General features: G+C 39.8%; 1 protein-coding gene across 4 annotated transcripts in view; it reads right to left on the reverse strand.

The window, feature by feature from the left end:
• RSF1 (remodeling and spacing factor 1) overlaps positions 1 to 21,183 on the reverse strand; it is a 122,854-nt gene that overhangs the window by 38,963 nt on the left and 62,708 nt on the right. For 3 of the 4 annotated variants that reach the window (XM_073335516.1, XM_073335507.1, XM_073335490.1), the window contains exons 6-11: positions 18,034 to 19,793; positions 16,140 to 16,343; positions 10,517 to 10,621; positions 8,333 to 8,412; positions 3,705 to 3,759; positions 1,553 to 1,662 (exon numbers count right to left, since the gene is read on the reverse strand). In XM_073335516.1, the coding sequence (XP_073191617.1) occupies positions 1,553 to 1,662; positions 3,705 to 3,759; positions 8,333 to 8,412; positions 10,517 to 10,621; positions 16,140 to 16,343; positions 18,034 to 19,793 (2,314 nt within the window). The remainder of the gene's footprint in view (positions 1 to 1,552; positions 1,663 to 3,704; positions 3,760 to 8,332; positions 8,413 to 10,516; positions 10,622 to 16,139; positions 16,344 to 18,033; positions 19,794 to 21,183) is intronic. The other variant, XM_073335497.1, reaches the window with a different exon arrangement.

Genomic DNA, 21,183 nt, shown 5'->3' on the forward strand with positions numbered 1-21,183 from the left:
CTGGTGTGGGGGGATAGAGCTCTGAACGGGGGTCTGAGTGTGGGGGTCTCAGTGGCGGGGTGCCGATGTTGGGAGAGTGGGATGGGGATCCAGGTGCAGCTGGTTGGGGCTCGATAGGGTGGGGATCTGGATGAGGGTGGTTCGTTGAGGTGGTCCCGGTGCAGGGGAGTAGGGCTCGTCGGGGGGGGGGGTGTCTGGGTATGGGGGGAGGGTGAGGCTTTGCAGGAGAGTCTGGAGCAAGAGGGGGTCTGGATGTATGGGGGTTGGGTGGAGGGGGGAGCAGCTTCCTGTACAGGGATCCCTCCCCCTGCAGATGAGGAGCGATGGGTGCAGGAAGCGTGTGGGAGTTCGCAGAGCTTCCTACAGCCAGCAGAGAAATCTGGGGGTGGGTCTGACACGGCCCTGGATGCCAGGCAGGGGAAAAGTCAGTCTCGTCCTCCCCAGCTCTGCCGGGACTAGCAGCTGAGCCCGGTGCAGGGTAAGAGCCACCAGCCAGGTCTTCCCCAGTCCCACCTGCTGCCACACAGTGATTTACCTCTCTGCCAGCTGCCCTGGTTACCCAAAACATGCTGCTGGGGAGGGTCACATGATTGCTCTTGTGGCTTCCCTATGAGAAAGTCACTTTTCTGCGAGGAAGCAAAGAAATCTGCGGGGGACAACTTCTGTGCATGCGCAGTGGCACAGAATTCCCCCAGGAGTAGGTGGTACTGAAAAATATCAACAGTTAATTAAGATAAAATTCCTGAGTGCTCAGTGAACATCACACTGGCAAATTCATCATGTTATACTAATGCCCTATCATTCACTGAGAGGAGAGCCAAATTAGTTATTGGCTTAAACATGGTTGTTGCCAGCACGGTTTTAAACAGTTTTCTTGCGGACCAACGTGGCCATTGATCACTTAAAAGCAGTACTAGCTATGCTGTACGACAAACTACTTCAGGAAGTAATCTACAGCACAGTTCTAGAACATACTTGGGGCGGGGGGGGGGGGGGGGGAAGAGGAATCTTATGAACCTGCTAGCAATAACTGTCTAGAAACACAGGTGACATGACTATTCTGTTTCCAGCTATTCTGCAGAAGTAAAGTTCATTTTTCTCACTTTGTCTCTTGTGATAAGGTTTTTATTTGTACATTCCTTCAGATGTTTTCAGAGGAAAGGGGCAATGGGAAAAAAGGAATAGGAACGCAAAGCTTTCAGACATTTGTATTAGTCAGTCCTCCATTAGAGGGGAGAACAGATGTATTGGCCAGTATTAGTATTTTGCATATAGTGCAATAAGAATAAAGTATTTTCTAAGATGGTTTTATTTCCCATATCAGTGCGCTAAACACTGTATCTGCTCTTATATGTCGGTCATCCAAAGTGGCACCTTTGCTCTATGCTTGGTAATCATGTATAGTATTCAAAAGCAAGACTGAAGACACTATAATTTGATCAGTTGGCTAACCATAAAAGTACCCTCTAAGAAGCAGGTGAGTGGATGGACAGAGGAAATGGCAATATATTATTATTATTATTATTCTCCAGTTGGAGAACAAGCTGCCTACCTGTAACTTATGCATTTCCGTGTTCTAGTAGACCTCCTTTCAAGCCGTTTTGATTTTGACTTTTTGGAGTCTTTCTTCTTTTCTTCCTGACTTTCCAGTATTTCTGGCTCCTGTTGAAGTATGACAACAAGTGTTAATTATGCTGGAGCAGATATCAGATAGCTTTGTCTCCCCTCTTAAGATTCACGAAGACTGAGCTGGAATTGTCTATTTTCATGTCAAACAGATAAGTGGTGTGTGCAAAACATTTCAAGTTCCCAAGTGGCTGACTTATATACAGGTACCTAGTTCACAGGTACCCAGTTGTCTTTGTGGTACTACAGATAACAAAGGCAAGATTTACTAGCAACATAATCCTGTAAGTACCTGGATTGAGGATGTAGATTACAGTTACAGTAGTGACATTATGATTCTAGTTGAGGTGACACTATGCTACATTGAACAAGATAGTTGCCAACAAGTGTTTGCAGCCATTGTAAACTGGGATTTTTTCCTGTGTGTACCATTATATTGATCACCTCCTCTAGACATCTGACAGTTCTGGAGAAAAAGATCAATATTATGTCCCCACTCTTTGCATACCTTTTTGTGGTACAGTTTCAGTCCCACTCTGGACAGGGCTTTAAATTCTATGCCATTATTTCCAGAGCCTTAGTTTTCAATAAAAATTGACCTTTGGGCTGAATGTTTTGTTCTTATCAAGAGGTGTAGTGATGGTTTGTTTTTTGGGGAGAAAGAGGCTTGTGGTGTTTTGTTTTTTTAAGTTTGGTGAAATCCCATTGAGCCATTTCTCTGTTATCCAAGTGTGGAGGGAGAAAATTTGTTTTAGCACAATGAGTTACAGTGGATAAGTCTACCTGACATTTATGGTTTGAACAAGTTTAAATGTAAAAGCTCATTTACTGGGCCTGGATTAAATCATCTGTTAGGAAGGCATAAGAAAAAATCACTTTGAAATGAGTTTATGAGGGAAAAAGCACAAGCTCTGAAGGAGCACACCATTTTTCTCCCATTTGGGGAGTTGGCGGGTGGGGGGGGGGGGGCGAGGGAAGGTCAATAAACTTTTGCCACAACATTCTGGCTGAAATCTTGCAAGGCAATGGAAAGAATTATGATTCCTTCAGCAGCTGTAACTCACAGTGTACACTTGTATTAAGACAAACAGTTAATACAATATCCAGTATCAGAAGATCCTGCCTTTAGTAAGAGAGAAGTTATGGATGCTGTGGGCACCATAACTTGGAATTTTCTGACTTTTGTGAATATAAAAACCAAAATCAAAACACTGTTATTGTAGTCTTTTTGCAGAGAAAGTGAACTCCGGACAGCAACTGGTTTCTTTCAGGAAGTCCCAATATGTCAAATTACATTGGCACCAAAAATGAAGACCTGCTCATTTATTTAACAGTGTAGTTTTAAAAGAGGACAAGAAAATTTCTTTGGGGGTGCACAACTGACTTCCCCTATCAATTATCAGGAAAGTGATAATCAGAATTGAAAAAGGTAAACAATGTCTTAATTGCCTGTGAAGTATTTTACTTAGCACTATTAATAAAGCTTTAAGCTCTTAAAATTTGAACAGATTTTCTTGATCCCAAAATAAAGCAACAGCAATTAATATCCTTGCCTAATTCTTACACTCTCACCAGCTAAAATGTGAGCCACTGAATTAATTCTCATCTACCTGTTAATTAATGTATTGCCTTGAAAGAGCATTTGCCACTCCTAACACTTCGGTGTTCCGTTCCCTGTGACCACATAGGGACTGTTGAGTAATGATGCAGAGTAGACAACATCTTTGCGAAGCCACTCTTTTGAGCAGTTCCAGAAATGATTTTTTCACCAAGCTAGATATACTAAAAGGACTCAAATTATTTTCATTATCAATACACAAAACAGCAAATTACAATATAGGGCAGTAAACTGTACTTAGGCCCTGATCCAGCAAAGAACTTAAGCATGTGCTTAAACACCACAGTAGTTTTATTTGGTAAAATTTTGAACCTAAACAACGTTGACAATTTCCTTTTAAAAATTATGCAAATCTTATGTTAGTATCTTTGTTAAAAAAAGAAGACTGAAGTAAGTCACTTATTGCAGTAAGCACATTTAGGAAATGAAAGACCACCACAACACAGCTGAATCAACTTACTTGTGGTGGGATGATGTTCTCAATACTGATACCCACATACACCAATCGCTCTTTCCTTGGGAGAGAAAGAAAATTAAAAATAGTTCACAAGAAGCCTGTTTGTAAAATGGTACAGATTTAAAACAATAATCTAATCAGTATCATTCAGAGCTGTTCATGCAGTCACGCAGAAGCAGCCCTATGAGTTGTCTCACTGCAAAACACAAGTTTCCAGACCCTGATTAAAGTTAGTAAGTATTATTTGTCTTGAAGGATCACAATTTCCTTTACATGTGAAACTGGTGACACTACAAACAGTTCAGACAACTACAAGTTTCTGAAGGGAACAGACACTGAGGAAGGAGAGGAATGGGTTACTGTGGTACGAGGGAGGGTAACTAGTAGTAACAGACCAAAATTAAGGAAAATTTAGAAAATAAAGGAACGGTTGAATATCTAGAAAAATAGAGCTGTTAGGCTGTGGAAGCGTCTCCCAAGGGAAGCCACATCTTTTGAGGAATTTAAATCTAGACTGGACAATATAATGTGCTAAGAAATATACTGTAGAGAGCAATTATATGCTGGCAAGGGATGGCCTAGATGTAAACTAATAGTCCTCCTTCATCTCCACACTACAATATTCCATGAAGCATTGGTAGAATAGAACCTCAAAGTTACGAACTGATTGGTCAACCACACACCACATTTGTAACTAGAAGCACTCAATCAGGCAGCAGCAGAGAACCAAAAAAAAAAAAAAAGGCAAATACAGTAGAGTACTGTGTTAAACATAAACTACTAAAAAAAGAAAAAAAGATTTGACAAGGTAAGAAAACGGTTTCTGTGCTTGTTTCATTTAAATTAAGATGGTTAAAAGCAGCATTTTTCTTCTGCATAGTAAAGGTTCAAAGCTGTATTAAGTCAATGTTCAGTTGTAAACTTTTGAAAGAACAATAACGTTTTGTTCAGAGTTACAAACATTAGTGTTACGAACAACCTCTATTCCTGAGGTGTTCATAACTGAGGTTCTACAGTACTGTTAAAACAGAAAGTAAGAATTAAGGCCAAAGTGCTAGACTTATGTATTTTTATGAGCTGAAACAGATCCTGGACGGCTGTTTTGTCAATCAGAACCAGTTTTTAAAGTTAGCAGTAAGCAACTGCATGTATAAATCACATTTGCATGCATTGTCTATGGACCTAACTATTCACACACATGCACAAATACCTGATATGCTTATTAACTTTATATTTGCATGTGTTAGTTAGGAACAGACTGATATATGTACACAGCTGCAAGCATCTATCTTCAAAAATATGTTTCCTAATGTTTGCATTTGTCTAATAGCAGACCAAGATTTTCGAACATTCTGGTGACGGGGTATCTCCACAAGACTTCCTTCTCTCAGTACCCTTCCAATTAACAGATCGCAGAACGAGTACGTCCAACCTTTTTCTTAAGTAAAAGCAGCAAATACTGGTTTTAAAATAAAGCTGACAAAACAGTAAAGTAGATTCTGGATAGTTCTCCTATAGCTGTAGTAACGAGGCTGCATGTGGTCATGGTTTTATATTACTGTAGGGTAACACCTGCACTGACATTTTTGGCTTTATTTGAAAGTACTTACTTTTCTATCCTAGTGCCAGTTCCCTAACCTTATAAATCAAAAAGAAACTCTCTCTCTCTCTGAGTGCTAGGAGACCTGGGTGGAGGGAGAGAAAATTGCTTCATTTGTCTAGCAGATTTAAAGTAAGGGAAATGCATGAAAATAATCTGTTGATGCAAGAGAAGCTGCTGCTGCTAAAGGGGAGAACACAGATGTAAAAGCTTTAATAATCATCACATTTTCTTCTGTACGGAGATTCATTGCCTCTTCCACTTATTTCCTATGAAGCAAAAATCAAGTACAACAAGGGAATGAACAGTAAAATTCAACCAGGTTTTACTAGAGAGTGTCTCAAGTTCTGCTCCTAATTCTGACAGTCAGGAACCCAACAGATTATGTAGGAAATTAGGAGATAAAAAATAGCATTAAGGATGTAGCCTGCAATGTTGTAGCAAAGGTCTTATATTACACAGGCAGATGAAATAGCGTTTACCTTCTTCACCAAGGAGGAACAAATGAAGGCTCAACATTTAAACTAGCAGTTCTCAAATTGCCTGCCATGGAGATGCACTGACTTTCCTTATCTCTAACTGTTAAACTGCATTAAAAGAATCTACATACACATTATCTCGTACCATTATTTTTCAGAGGGGTAGCCATGTTAGTCTGTATCAGTTTTTAATTATTTTTCTGTGTAACTAACTGCAGCAGTTGCCACAGGGATATGATATGATATTACGAATGAGAGGAGGCGATCCATGAGACAGGGCATGGGTGAAGAGGTGACCAGGAACTGGAAACTAGTCCCAGGAGACACTGTCAAAAGATATGGTACAACCTCTGACAAGGTTTGAGAACCCCTGACTTAAATGCAAAATAGCATCAGCAAAATCTTCAGTGTCCTCTGCTTCCATCTGGTGGCAGAACATGGTTATAAACATTAGTAGGTGTATAAATGAAAAACCTGAAATTCAGTATGCCTGGAGTAGAAGGAGAAAGATTCTGACCCAAGTCTACATTTTTGTCACAACTGTTATTGCCACCACGGGGTCAATGGTTTTCATTAAAAATAAGTCCCTCAAAATGGCAGGTTATGGCTAGGTGTATGGAAGTGTTGCTGAATAGCTAAACCAATTTCAATGAGAACGTTGAATGTTGCCAAATTAAACCCTGGGCTGCATGGGAAATAATCAAAACTAGGAGACTCAGCAATGTCACTGCAGTGACACAAAGGATCAGACCATTGTACTCTTAGTGAGAGTTTTAATTCCTTCAGGGGGTTCTTTTTCCACCAAAGGAAAAGACTAAAAAACATGAAGAGTTAACATAGGTTTACAAAGTTGAGCTCTCGTATAGCAAATAGTGTCTTAATACTGGTCTATTCTTGTGCCCCAAATAACCTTTATTCTCCCATTTTAGCTAAGAATTGTACCTGTACTGTGATAAAAACCAGGCCCCTGGACTTTCTTCAACACCACTGTGTCATGATTCCTACCCTCTTCACCATGATTACCCTGTAACACACAATAGAGTGGCAGTGGACTCCTGCCAGATCAGAAAATTATGCCATCAAGTTTACTGTACTGCCTTTCCTACCAATAGAGATCAGATGCTTCAAAAAGCAGCAAAAATCAAATGTAGAAGAGGAAGCTAGACTATTTTGGCTGGAGGATCAGGACGTGGAATGTTTGTTCTTATAGGTTTCAGAGTAACAGCCGTGTTAGTCTGTATTTGCAAAAAGAAAAGGAGTACTTGTGGCACCTTAGAGACTAACCAATTTATTTGAGCATGAGCTTTCGTGAGCTACAGCTCACTTCATCGGATGCTGTAGCTCACGAAAGCTTATGCTCAAATAAATTGGTTAATCTCTAAGGTGCCACAAGTCCTCCTTTTCTTTTTGTTTGTTCTTATAGTAATTTTCACCATATAAAACAGATGTAACATGTGAACAGCATGCTGTTCTGTAAAAGTTACAAAACCTACAATAATGCAACACTTAGACTGACTGGCGATGAAGATGACAAATCTGATAGCATTAATAAATTGTGTGCTACTTGAACATTTAGGAATGCAAAAATGCTATACATGAGCTATGTGAAAGAGTTAACATTGCTAGAAGGAACCTTAACTTTTCTGTATTTCCCACCTTTTAAAGTTTTCAACTGTTAATGTTACATTAATATAACTTTAATACAAAACCCATTTTATAAAAACAGACAAAACAAAAGCCATGGCTCTGACTTGTACCACATACAATATCATAAATAAAAAGAGAATAAAAATTTCTTTATTGTGCATGTGTTAAAGTTGATTTTTAAAGGCACACAATGTTTTAAGAAATTCTGCACCTCTCCCAACTATTGATTGCTACTCACAAACCTGTTTCAGATATCTGTACTTGGAACTGTGGGACTGCTATGCACGATGCACTGTTACTGCAACAGTTGGAAGAAATTCTGTTGATTTACACTAACCAGGATGATGGCTAGGATGGACACAGAGCTCCATCTCAAGTTACAACTTGAGACCACTGTAACATGCAATTGTGTGATCCTGTAGTATAGATGAAATTTCAGACTAATCTAGGTGAAAATGGCAACAGGAGTCTGTAAGGCACATTACATTAGAAACTTCTGTAGCCAAGTCAGGTGATTCAGAACTTGCCTACACCAGGAAATTTACACATTGCTGACTGTATTAGCAAAGGGTGCAGATGAACCAGTGCTGAAAATTGTTTAACTGCAATTGTAGGCAGGACCAAACCGTGTTCAGGAGCCATGACTGAACCTTAGTAAATGCCATCCCCTCATCTTTAACTACTGGACTTCTGTTTTACCCTCTTGTAAGTATCTCCAGATTTGCTGCCAGCAGTAAACTCCCTGATTAATAGGAAGTTCAATTAATCAAAAACAAACGTATCAGCTCAAGGTCTCATTAACACACTTATCCAGGTCCATTTAACACTTGATCAATTACTTCCACCTCTTTGCCTAGCAACTCACTGTGAGCTGTTTGTGAACACAACCAATTAGGTTTCAGTACCTTCGCTCTGCCCGCTCCTTCTTTTTCAAGACAACATCCAGATCTTGCAACTGTTCTTCTAACTTCTCACAGAGTAATTTCTGAGAGGATAATACACAGTATCAGTTTCTTGCGTAAGCAAATACCTTCATTAATTAGTTTATTCAGACACTTAATGCACTGTTTTCACATTTGCCTTAGTGATATCTGGAATAGGGACAAGTGTTTACATGTGGAATACTTAAAACTAAATTCCTAGTTTTCTTCGCATTTCCCTGTATATAGCCTAAGATTATGTTAATTTAACCTCTGCCAGAGACTTTAGTGGTGTAACAACACAATATTACTTCTGTTGGAATACCACCCGGCAAGAACAGGGCATGTAGTGAAGGTTCAGTCTTCTAAATTTAAGGTACACTTTAGCATAAATTTTGCTAGACAGATACCTCTCACCAGAAGAGTTTATCTATTGTAGAAAGCAGTCTGCCCAGTGTACATATTAGTACATATTAGATGAGTGTTTAGAATAAACATACTTCTAAATGTTTCCCTTTTTTAAACTTTTAAAATCTGTATAGTTAGCAGAAAGGTAACTGGGAGGTACTTTGTATTTTATTTTATTTATATACATACATACAGTGCGTTTTAGTCCTCTTTCCCACACTTCATTTATTGTTTATCTTTAGGTTGTAAACTTTTATTATTTCATTGGAAAACACATAGCACTCAGTTTTCATCTATTGATTACTACTGTGGTGCTTTTTAAAAAGAATGTTTTGTATGATATAAGACCCTATATCCACATCTAATATCAAGATAATGATCAAGTCATCATGTAGGTGGCTATTATTCACCTGCTTTGTAGGGATTCTAACATTATGTCTTAGGTCAGCAACTGAGTTGATCTTTGTTACAAGTAAGTGGCCCCTATGAGAAGAACTTGCTTTGCTCTCTCAACATGAGACTTGCCTTTTCCCATTACACTTGTTACATGTGCAAAAGTTCTCCCCAAAAGTGTTATTGCAATCACTGTAGAACCTTTCCCCTTTGATCACATTTAAAACTTCTCTTTCGCAGATGTGATTTGTTCTCTCCCATCCATTCCTCCTCTCCCACCATATACTTTCCGTTGGACTTTTTTGTAATTTTAGGGGTTTTTTTTTTTCTTATTATGTACTTACTAGGAATTAGTCAACATTGCCCTTAGCACCTTGGTGAGGAGGTGCTTCATATATAATCAGGTACAAGTAGCACTTCTAACTTCATTTGTAAAGAAAAAAAATCTTACACACTCAACCTATTCATTATTTAAATTAAAAAAAATACTTAAAACCACAGAAACAGGCAAATTTTGATGCACAATACAACTATACATCATCACTGATCAGGATCTCCTCTTGCACAGCAGCAGCCCTGCCTTGTGACATGCAAGTGATATAGCTGTTTTGGAAGCAAAGATGGGGTATGAGATCCACAAGGCTGCCTCTATAATGTGCTTAATTCTTCCCCAATCACTGCAGTAGGAGAAGTACTAGTCACACTACGGCCTTTAAAACTCCAGGCACCTACCTGGAGAACTCACTATTTTTGCACTTTATATTTCACATGAAGACCAGCCATATGTTTGCACTGAAATATTTTTATAGTAGCATCCAGCCTCATTAGAGGAAGCACTGAAATTTGCCAGCCGCTAGGCAATGACAGCGCTTGTTCTCAGAAAAGACCGACTGGCATATCACAAACATGCTCCTGCTGGCTTGCTACAGGCAACTGGTGCATGTTCCAACCAGGTTCTGAGCAAATAGGTCTGGGGAGGGAAGTGGGTTTCAACCAGAGATGCTGCTTCCTTGATTAGTGCCACACTTCCCACAGTCTTTCTTACAGGAAAAATTAAGAGAATGAATATTTCCAATTCTACTGTTTCCTTGATGCAACCTCTGCAAAGGTAGGAAAGAACGGATTCTGTGAAGCAGTAGAATTGCCATCTACAATAATGAAGAAAAAAAAAGAAAAAAGCATGAGGAAAAGGAATCTCCACTCAGAGCTCGGTTAATAACAGAGACGGGGGATGGTTGAGGCAATGCATCCCAAATGAGGGGTTATTTTTTAACGGAGAAAGATGGATACTAGAAACAGTTTGTTAATCAAACAATGATCCTCCACAACATCTAGCAGAGACGAAAACTAGTCAACTAGAAAGCATACATGTTGGCAAGGTGGGCAGAACCACTCTCCATCTGGGATTATCATCAATGGGGGTCGAAGGCAGGCTGTGTGATATCCACTGTCACAAGAGTCACACAACAGAATCTGTGGAAACCAAGTAACAGATTAGCATCACTTTGCACCTCTTGGCAGGTAACAAGTTCTAAAGCTATTTCCTAGGCAGTGTTGAAACATCTGCATAAATACTCTGATCTGTACAAACTTCAGAACCTCCAAAATCACTTATTTGTAGGGTTTTATGGAAAGATGAAATATGTCTTTTCATGGAACAGTTGGTGTACCAGGATGTTCAGACTTAACTCTGGATTGTTTATCATGCGTACAGACACAAACAAACCCTATCTGGATTGCCTAGAATCATAGGTGAACACACAATGTTAAAATGCATACTGATTTATCAGGATAAACCCTAGATGCCTCTTTTCCATCAAATAGGAGATGGCAAGTTGATGTGAATTGTGTGCTCATCCACTGGAGTTTACAAATCATTCAAGGAGCTACTATAGTGGGCTCAACCATGCTGGCATGTCTGTCACATAACTAAAAGAACGCTTACTTTGTGGATTAATGGCAGGAGTGAGCATTATGATTTGCCAGATAAATATAAATGTTAAAGATGAGTGGCAAGTGTTGTTAAATCAGAACTGTAGAAATTAGAGATAGAAGGCTATTCTCTATAGTGTTTTATCTAGTCCTTTGTTCAATTTAGTGGTAAGCATCTCAAGCAATGGGGTTTTCAACATTTCACTGAGCAGATAATGCCACTTCTAAAGAAACTCGAGGTCAGGAAGTCTTCCCTGATATTCAGGCTATACTTTTCTTATAAATTCTATTCCATTTAAAATATTGTAATATTCAGCATCTTATAATACTGAAAAAATAAAGGAAAACTCCAGTGATAAGTTATGATCCTTAAATAGTTAATTGACTGTATATGGACATATACTTATTCAAAATGGATCTCAAGAACAGTTTTTAGGAAACACTTGTCACATTACCTTCACAAATGAGAATGGCCTCAGATGAAGCTGCAAATGATGATACTTCTCAGCAAGCACTCTAGACAGATGATGGAGATTGAGACTACGATTGCTGCTTCCACATGGAAGAGCAAGGACTTTCAAAGCTGAACATAGCAGTGGGTTTTCTGAAATCTTACCCCTTACATTTCCTTTCCTATCCACACAAATGGGTTCTCTGTTTCTCTTAAGTCCTACTCTGCATTCTCAGATACCCCATATTGTAGCTTCCTATTTAATTCATTCTTTGTTATATGTAAGACCTAGCTTTTTGGTGAATTATTCAAGTAATCATCAGAGGATCGTATATTGCACTGGAGTTTTCTTTTACCGTTCACGCACAGTAAACCCCATGTCATTTGAGTTAAAGAAAAAATAATGACCTCTAAAAGACACAGATTGTTGCCCATGGCTTATTTAGGGGGAAAAAAGTAATCAACCCTTATTATTCCAAAGGACATATCCAGAATATAAAACCCAATGTTTCATCACCAAACTGCCTGGAGTTTCAAATTAAGGATAAGTCATAACTGTCTTATTTAAAATTTCACATAAAAGATGTTTTTAATGTTTACATTCTGGGTCTGGTCCTTTATGGGCCTGGACTTTATTACACATTAAATGGCACCAAGCTGGATGATTTCCGAGCACTTGTTTTTTATACTGGGCTGCAAGTAGTTTTCAAACTACTTGATTGTGCACTTACTTCATAAATATCCAAACTGATTTTTAAAAACAAAGCAAGAGTGAACCAGGTGAGAAGCCTGATAGTTTCTTTTTATTCAGTTTATCGTGGAGAAAGAAAGCGTTCTAACTTCAGTCTGCAATTAAAGTGAATATTACATGCCAAAAAGCTACATTCGAGGAAAATTAAGGTTGTGAAGGCAAGCACTCAAAAGTTAAGAAACGCCAGAATTAGGGGTTGCTTACCAAACTTTAATTTGCTACTCTTGTATTTATCATAAAGTCTTTAGTTACATATTTATTTATCACAGGATCCCTGCCTCATTTCTTGCAGAAGTTGGAAGGTGTGTAGCGAATGAGGAAGGGGACTACAGGAAGAGAAAGGATGATTTCATGGTTAAGGCTATGAAGTCTGTTGTAAAAAATTGGTTTCTATCCCTGCCTCTGCCATAGAGTTCCTCAGTGATACTCTGCAAGCCACTTCAACCCAACTTTTAACAGGCGGCCACTAACTGTGTGCTTCTCATCCTCTGCATGCCTAATTTGAGATCCTGGGTTCTGATTTGCAGATGTGCCAAGTACTCACAAAAAGAAAAGGAGTACCTGTGGCACCTTAGAGACTAACCAATTTATTTGAGCATAAGCTTTCGTGAGCTACAGCTCACTTCATCGGATGCATACTGTGGAAAATACAGAAGATGTTTGTTTTTATACACACAAATCATGAAAAAATGGGTGTTTATCACTACAAAAGGTTTTCTGTCCCCCCACCCCGCTCTCCTGCTGGTAATAGCTTATGTAAAGTGATCCCTCTCCTTACAATGTGTATGATAATCAAGGTGGGCCATTTCCAGCACAAATCCAGGTTTTCTCCCCCCAAAGACACTTCCCCCCCCCCCCCAAACAAATCCACTCTCCTTATGCTCAAATAAATTGGTTAGTCTCTAAGGTGCCACAAGTACTCCTTTTCTTTTTTGCGAATACAGACTAACACGGCTGTTACTCTGAAACAAGTACTCTCAGACACAATTGAAGTCAATGGGAGCTGTGCTTTAAACACAAAGCATCGTATAATGCTACATACTCTGAAAAATCAGGTGCTGGAAGTCTGAAATTGGAAACCCAAAATTAGTGGACACTTTCAACCTTAAATTGTCCGTGCCTTAGCTCCCCATCTATAAAATGGTGATGATAATAGCCCCTTTCCTAACAAGGTGTTCTGAAAATAAATTAACATTTGTGAAACACACAGATATAATGTAGTCTGAGTGCCATAGAAAGTCCATGAAGAAATTAATAATTCTGTTTCCTGAGCAGGGTTTAAATAGGGTACAGTAAATAAGGTCTATGGCTACATATTGAAGAATGGAGGATAAAACAAAATATTGAATAGCTGCTCATTAATTGAGCACCATCCATCCTGTACACTGAATGAGCCAAGGGGCCTGCGGAAAAATAATATGTGATCATGTAATTAAGACTCTCCCATAATGCATATATACAAAGGTGCTCATTTAAGTTTGCATGGGAACCTTAATTTTGCCTTTTCCTAACTTCTGAGTGGCTTGATTTTGCAACTTTAATGTTCATTTAGAATAGTTTGTGTGTGTGTGTTATTCATTTATATTACAGTAGTAGGGTTCAAAAAAGAACTAGATAAATTCATGGAGGATAGGTCCATCAATGGTTACTAGCCAGGATGGGCAGGGATGGTATCCCTAGCCTCTGTTTGCCAGAAGCTGGGAATGGGCGACATGGAATGGATCACTTGATGATTACCTGTTCTGTTCATTCCCTCTGGGGCACCTGGCATTAGCCACTGTCAGAAGGCAAGATACTGGGCTAGATGGACCTTTGGTCTGACCCACTATGGCCGTTCTTATGTTATATTCTAGTAACCTAGAGGCCTCAACCAGGTCAGATCTTCATGGTGCTATGTACAATCATAACAGAGCATACACTATAAAAGGTAAGACATCCTAGGGGGCGAAACAAACTTGCACTTTTCCCTCTTGGTTCCAAGTAAATGGTCCCATTTCTCTGCCTGTGATGTCAAAGGGATCAAAAACATCACACAGCTTACCCAGTAAAGGAGGTTAGAGAATGATCTACTCCTGGGGGAATTCTTCGTCACTGTGCATGCACAGAATTCAGGTCCCATGCAGGTTTTTTTTTTTTCTCTGCAGAAAATACTTTCTCCCAGAGAGGTGCTGCAGTTCTGCCTTTTGCCACCAGAGGCTGCTATGGCACCAGAACAGAGGGCAGATGGCTCACCAGCTGTAGCAGTCAGCAGCTGATAGGGTGGAAGAGAGGCTGCATTCCTCACAGTGCCATGCCCTGCCAGCGGGGCCAGGAGAGGAGGCACGGGATATGGGGGGGACAGACAGAGTGGGGCACATGGTGCTCCTGGGATGGTGTCAGAGTGGGGTTCAGAAGGGCTAGTGGCTGGGGACAGACTAGGGCAGGGGCTGAATGGAAGTAGGAATGCAAGGCCAGATAGGGGTACAGGGACACATGGGGATGGCGAGGAGGTGTAGCTGAGTGGGGGTGCAGGGACATATGGGGACAGAGATGACCCATACCTGCTGATAGTGGGGGAGGGGGGCACAACCCCAGAACAGCTCAAGTCACTCGCTCCCCAGGTGGCCCCCCCTCCAAGAAAGCAGGACCCCTCCATCCCAGAAAGCAGCAGCCCCTCCCCACAGATTCCATCTGTTCCTCCTGCCTCTGCCTCTCCCTGTCTGGCACAGCTTGCCAGCTCAGCCGCTCCACAGGGAGGGGGCTGGCCACACCATGTGGTTGAGCAATCCCCGGGGGGGTGGGAGGGGGAGAGGAGATATGCATGCCCCCCCCGCCATGCATCACCTCTGCATGGGGACAGGGACAGTTGTGTCTGACTGAATGAGAGAGACTAGGGGATCAGCTAGGGTCTGCATGGGGAAGGCTCCCCAACTCCATAACACTCCCCCTCTCCCCCACAACAACCCTCCAGGTTCACTCCCAGGCTCCTTCCCAGCAATTACTTCCCTCTCCTTCAGCTCCTCCATTCCCCCTGACTGCCCCAAGCCTTTGCACTACTTCTGTGGGGTGTGGGAAATATGTTTCTGTATTGTAGTTTAGATGAATTATTACTCAAAGTTCTGTATTAATATGACTACTAAGGAATCTATTTGTCAGAAAACATTTCCTGAATCTTTTTTGTCATCTGTATTGTTACAGACACACTTGTTGACAGGTATTTTGAAATAAATTACCAAAATAATTGAAACTGGCATGATTATATTGTGTTATTTTGACAAACAACATATGCAGGATTTTAAAATACTGTGTGCAGAATTTTTAGTTTTTTGGCGCAGAATTGCTCCAAGAATAATGATGACTCATATAACCTCCCTTTTCCCAGCTTGAGACTCAGAACTGGTAGGAGGAAAGGAGAGAGAGAAAATGTTGGGGAAGGCTGAAGAGATCAAGCTGGATTCTGAACCCTGCCTCCTCCTCCTACTCAGGCCACCATTATGTCAATCAGCAAGATCCAGACTGGAAAGCAGACAGGACAAGTGATGTGAGTGGGGCCATGCTGGAAGCAGATTTCATCTTAGCTTCAAGCCATCAAGGCATACCCACAGCATTAAAAGCCTGTTTGTATTAAGATGAATAGCGGACATATTGCAGCCTCATCCATGTCCCCTTACTGTTAATACCTATTAAACCTGCCGTATCACTTTTCCCAGGGAGGGATTGTTTATTGTAAAATACTATTACACATCTCTCAGAAGAAAGCTCTCTCATGGCAGAAATAACTATGTTTTACACATTACTAGTCTAAAAAACCATCGCTTTCAGGGTGATTAATGGAAGTTTTTTCCCCCATCATGCTATTTTGTAGATCAAGAACATACTAGCTCAGGGTGATTGGGAAGGCCACACTTCTTGCATGGTTCATCATCATCAGCAGGTGCAGGTTCCTCTTCTTCCTCTTCCCCCTCAGATTCCTCCTCAGAGTTTTCTTCGGTCTCAGACTCCTCGCTCTCTTCATTACTTGAATATCTCCACCTGCCACGTGTTCGAGTACCTGTCCACCGCACTTTGTTTCTCTGTGTGGCCTAGTGTTCCAAAGATAAAACACAGCAAAAGGCACTTACATTGCCTCGTCATTTACACCAGGGGTTTTCTAAGTTAAAAAGACTATCGCGTTTAAGTTTGAGTAAATGTTCTCTAAAATGAATGGATTCATTTCAATCAGAATAGCTAGAGGAAAACATAGCATGATACAGCAGCTTCAATGAGTAGATCTTTCATTGAGTCCAAAAATCCTCACAGAACTCATTAAAACTAAAGGAAAAAAGAAATTAAAGGGTATAGGCAAAGAAAATGCTTCAGATGAGGTTTAAAAGATGTGAGGACAAAGCCTTAGAATGTGACTCCACCCCTTTGTTGAGCTATCAAAATCTAAAATTTCTACTCTGACAAGGTAATTTTGCATAGTGAACATGAGAATTTTGACATGTAAACTTTTCCCCTCCAGAGTACAATAAAACCTTATTTTGAAGCTGCCTTTCCTCAATCCAAAGAGAATATATTTCTAACATTGCTTGCTTTTTGAGAAACAAATTACAGAATGTGACTTATTTTACTTTTAGAATCATCATATTGTAAGAGATAAATTGCTGTCATCAATACGTGTGGTCTCTGCCTGTGGGGTTGGAGGAGGAAAATGTTTGAGAGGATTGTGTGCATGTGTGTGTTTTATACAAAGAGGCCAGGCCCAAAAGTCTCTATTATATTAATTTTTGTATCTCACTACACATATTTAGATCACTAAGTCTTTCAAAAGCTATGTCCATTTAAGACCATACTTGTATCAATTTTAACATAGTTACTTGTAGCACCTATTACCAGAACTGAAAGATGAAAAAAATCTCAGTACTTTTGCAGTTTATGTAAGGCATTTGACAGCATTTACTATATAACAGTTTCACTTTGTCCCCTATAAGGTCAATTTCTCATTTTGTTTGTGAAGGTTATTCACACCGCAACGGAAGAGAGAAAACTTTTTTTAAACCGAGGAAAAGGTGTTTGTAGAACTACAAAAGCTAGTACGGAGATTCAGAACAGGAATAGCGCCTGAAAAAAACCTAGTTATTCATTTTTTAAATTAACCAGATTTCAAGCTGACACTGTTCTTTTAACAAGGGCACTTTTTAAAAGAAAAATATTGCCTCTATCTTCCTGTTTTTTAAATTTATTTTAATTAGCTTTTCAGGAAGACATACAGGTCAAACAAAGAGAACACAAAGTCACAGCAGGGCTAATAGCAGGATGTACGTGCCTTCTACCTGCAAGCTCACTATCATTTCTACTCTATAAACTTTAAAACTGTGCCTGAAAGACAAATTTATCATGCAAAACACACTTTCTGAACCCAAAATAAAACCTACATAAGAGATTCCCTCATAATCCCTCTAAAAGTGGTTCAGCTACTCTCAAGAACAAAACTCCTGTTAAATTCTATATAGCATTACTACTTTACACTAACATTTTCCCTGTTCCCATCTATCCACCATCATCATCAAATTGACCAAGCATCAACATATACATCACACAGTCAATCTTTGCACTCTCCTGGGGGCTGTTTTCAGATCAGTCACTGCCCTAACCAAGTTACTGGACTAGTAACATGCATAAATTGACCATAATGGCATGCTTCTCAACATTCCTCCACAAATGTGTTTTCCTTAGATCGAAAACCACCATCTCCTCCTTAGATCGAAAACCACCATCTCCTCCTGTTACCTTGCTCACTTTAGAATTGGACTCCTTCTCTTGTTTTTTCACATCCTCTCTTCGGTCTTGCTTTTGCAGCACTGCCAGTTTCTCCTCTTCCTCTTCACCTCGTTTTTTGTCAGGTTTCTGATCTCGAGTCTCCACCACTTTTGGAGTAGGTTTAGATATTCTTGGAGACCTCCTTAAAGTGCGACCAACACTGACTTCCTCCTCTTCCTTCTGCTCAGTGTCCTGAGTCTTCGGAGGTGGATCAGGCTTTTTCTTTCTACTGGAGATCCTGATGGTTAACTTGATCCCTTCCTTTTGCCTCTCGGAGGTTATTTCCTTGTTATCTGTTACACAGATGTTCTCTTCAGAAACCAGTTTATATTTAAATTTGCTTTTTTGTACTGCAGATTCCGTTTTAGTCTCTGAAGACTCCTCTACACTAGAGGTTTGGGCATTATCTTGTTTATCTGGTTCTGTCTGGGTAGCTTCAAATTCCTCCTTCTGTTTTTTTAAGTCTGATCCTTCCTGTACTTTGCTTTCATCAGCAAGTATGTTTTTGGAATCTGAGCCCTCTTTTTCTGAAGCAGATTTCTCAGAAGGAACAGGAGGAATAGACGATGGAGGTGTTTCAGCGGCTTTTGGAGAATCAGATTTCTTCTCCAGTTCAATTTTACTTTTCAAACATTCTTCATCTGTTAGACCAAGCTTGGGTGACTCCTTAGGAGTGGATGTCTTCATGGACTTTTCCAGCTTTTCTAAACATTCTTTGAGTGGTGGTCGTCTGTCCTTCCTAGTTTTCAAAGCTAATTTCTCTTCAGGTTTCTTGGGGCAGTATCCTGTTTTCCAAGAGTCCTCCATTGCCATCTCAGAAGTCATACTGTCAAGGGACTCTTTTTCTATAGGACTAGATTCCTCCTTTAAAGGCACTTTCTGATTAGAAACCTCAGAGACCATAGCAGCTACCTCTTTGTCTGTAGGCACATTTTTCTCATCTTCACATGTTCTCACAATTTTGCTAACAGAGTTTAAAGAGTCTGATATTTTCCCCCCACTTATGCAATTTTTCTCCTTCGATGAGCTGCTGCTGTCTTCCTTTGTGCTAATGGAATGTTCTGACTTATTATTTTGGGTGACATTTTGGGTAACTTTTTCACCACTAACCTCTCCATTTACTAGCAATTTCCCATCAGGACATAAAGCAGTGATTGTAGGGACTCGTCTAAAACCCTCCTCCTCTGGTTTTCCTTCCTCTTTCAAGACATCCTTTGTTGGAGTAACACATTTACACAAGGACCCCTTTACTGGACTGTCATAGTCATCTGTTAGCTTGATCTCTCGCTTTTTCAGTGGTATCTTTGCCTGCTGGTCATTTTTAAGTTTCTCACTTTCTTCTGCAGATTTCTCCACAACTTCTTGAGGGGTTTTGACATTGACAGAAAACTCTAATCTCTCAGGCTCATGAACTATTATTTTATCTGTGCTGCTTTTTACTTCTTTTAAATCTTTTGGTTCTACTTTATTTTCCTTCACTTCTGCTTTAACAGGCTTGACATTTTCTTTAAAAGAATCACTTTCTTCTTTGGTAATCTGCTTTTCCTCATTGTTTTCTGAAGGCTTCTCTAGCTTTACTATGACTGGCAGTTTTATAATTTCCTTTTCTTCCACTTTCTCCTTTTTCATCATGTTTTCATCTGCTGGGACTGTAGGTGGAGGAAGGCTTTCCAATTCCTTTGACTGTACTTCCACTGTCTCCTTTTCTTCTTTTATTTTTAATTCATTTCCTGTTAAAATAGAAACAAAACAACATAACATAACCAGATGAATTCTAGGATAAAAAAAATAAAGCTAAACAATGCATCCTACAACAATCAAAATGAATCCTCTCTAATGAAATTAAGGGTTTGGCCTAACACTGGCATTTGCCACCTGATTGACAAATACTAGCTAAAGAATAGGACAGAACGGCAGTTCAGTTTAACTAAAAACCAGAGATAATTTTAAACTTGACAGAAAATATCAGCAGAGCCCCAGATCTATCTTTTCTATGCTGACCTTTTAGCTCCCTAATCAATTTTAGAACAGTTTTTCTAAAAGTATGTGTACATAAAATTTAAGAACGAGGTCTGCAAACACTAGTTTTTAAAAGAAGTCTGACTTAACAGTTTGAATTATTTCACTATAACAAAATATTTTACAGAATTCCTTATACTAGAATTTCAAGTGATGTGTCCACATCCAAACCACACTCTTGTTTATACACACTGATATTTTCAGAAGGGTTTACTTATTATTTTTTTCTGTTTCAGAGGGAAGAGGAGAAGCTGCAATACTATGTCCTGAACCAAAATTCACCCAGATTTGTTGCACTCTAGTGGGGCCACGGTCCATGACTGGGTCTCCTACGTGCTACCACAATACAAATAATAAATAACATTCTGCATTCATTTCACACGCAAAAGTCCCGTTGACTTCAACGGGACCAACACATACAAAATAAGTGCAGAGTACAAGTATGTCAGAGAAAACTGCAGGGAGCAGATCTACCCAGAGTTAGATGGTATGGTCTTTGCACAGAAGTTGAGGTATATCACATACCTACTGGAAATTGTAAGTCAACAAAAAATGAGATGTAATAGCACTGCATATTCTGCATTGTGATCTTCCCACACTTGAAAGGCTCTTCCTATTCCAAAAGGCAGTAAATCCCAGCACCAAGTTATTCCTTTCCCCTGCACTAATGTAAGCCCTTTCCCAGATGAAAGCTGGTTTAGTTCTAAATGAAGAGGGGGGATCCAAAAGCTAGCTTAACTCACATTCAAACAGGAAACTGTATAGAAGGATAAAATAAAATGGTGAGGAGAAACTCACGGGACGTTGAAAGAAAAAACAAAAACAAAACCAAGTTAGTTCATTTCAGAAGTCAGAGAGAAGTCAACTCCCCACAAATGCAAAACCAAAGACAATATTTCAAAGGGTCCAGTCCCATATTTTCCTTCTTCCGTAGGTGATTTACACTCTGCTTTCCCCTGTAACTTCTCAATGCTGCAAGTGGCTTTCTTGAAGGCAGTGCTTACCTGAGATAAGAGTAGGATGCATTTTCTGTGTCTACTCTTTTTCCGCTTCCTCTTCCCTTGTCTCTGACCTCGTTCTTTCACAACCCTTTTCCCTTAG

This window comes from Lepidochelys kempii, chromosome 1, assembly GCF_965140265.1.
Source record: "Lepidochelys kempii isolate rLepKem1 chromosome 1, rLepKem1.hap2, whole genome shotgun sequence".
Taxonomy (NCBI): Eukaryota; Metazoa; Chordata; order Testudines; family Cheloniidae; genus Lepidochelys; species Lepidochelys kempii.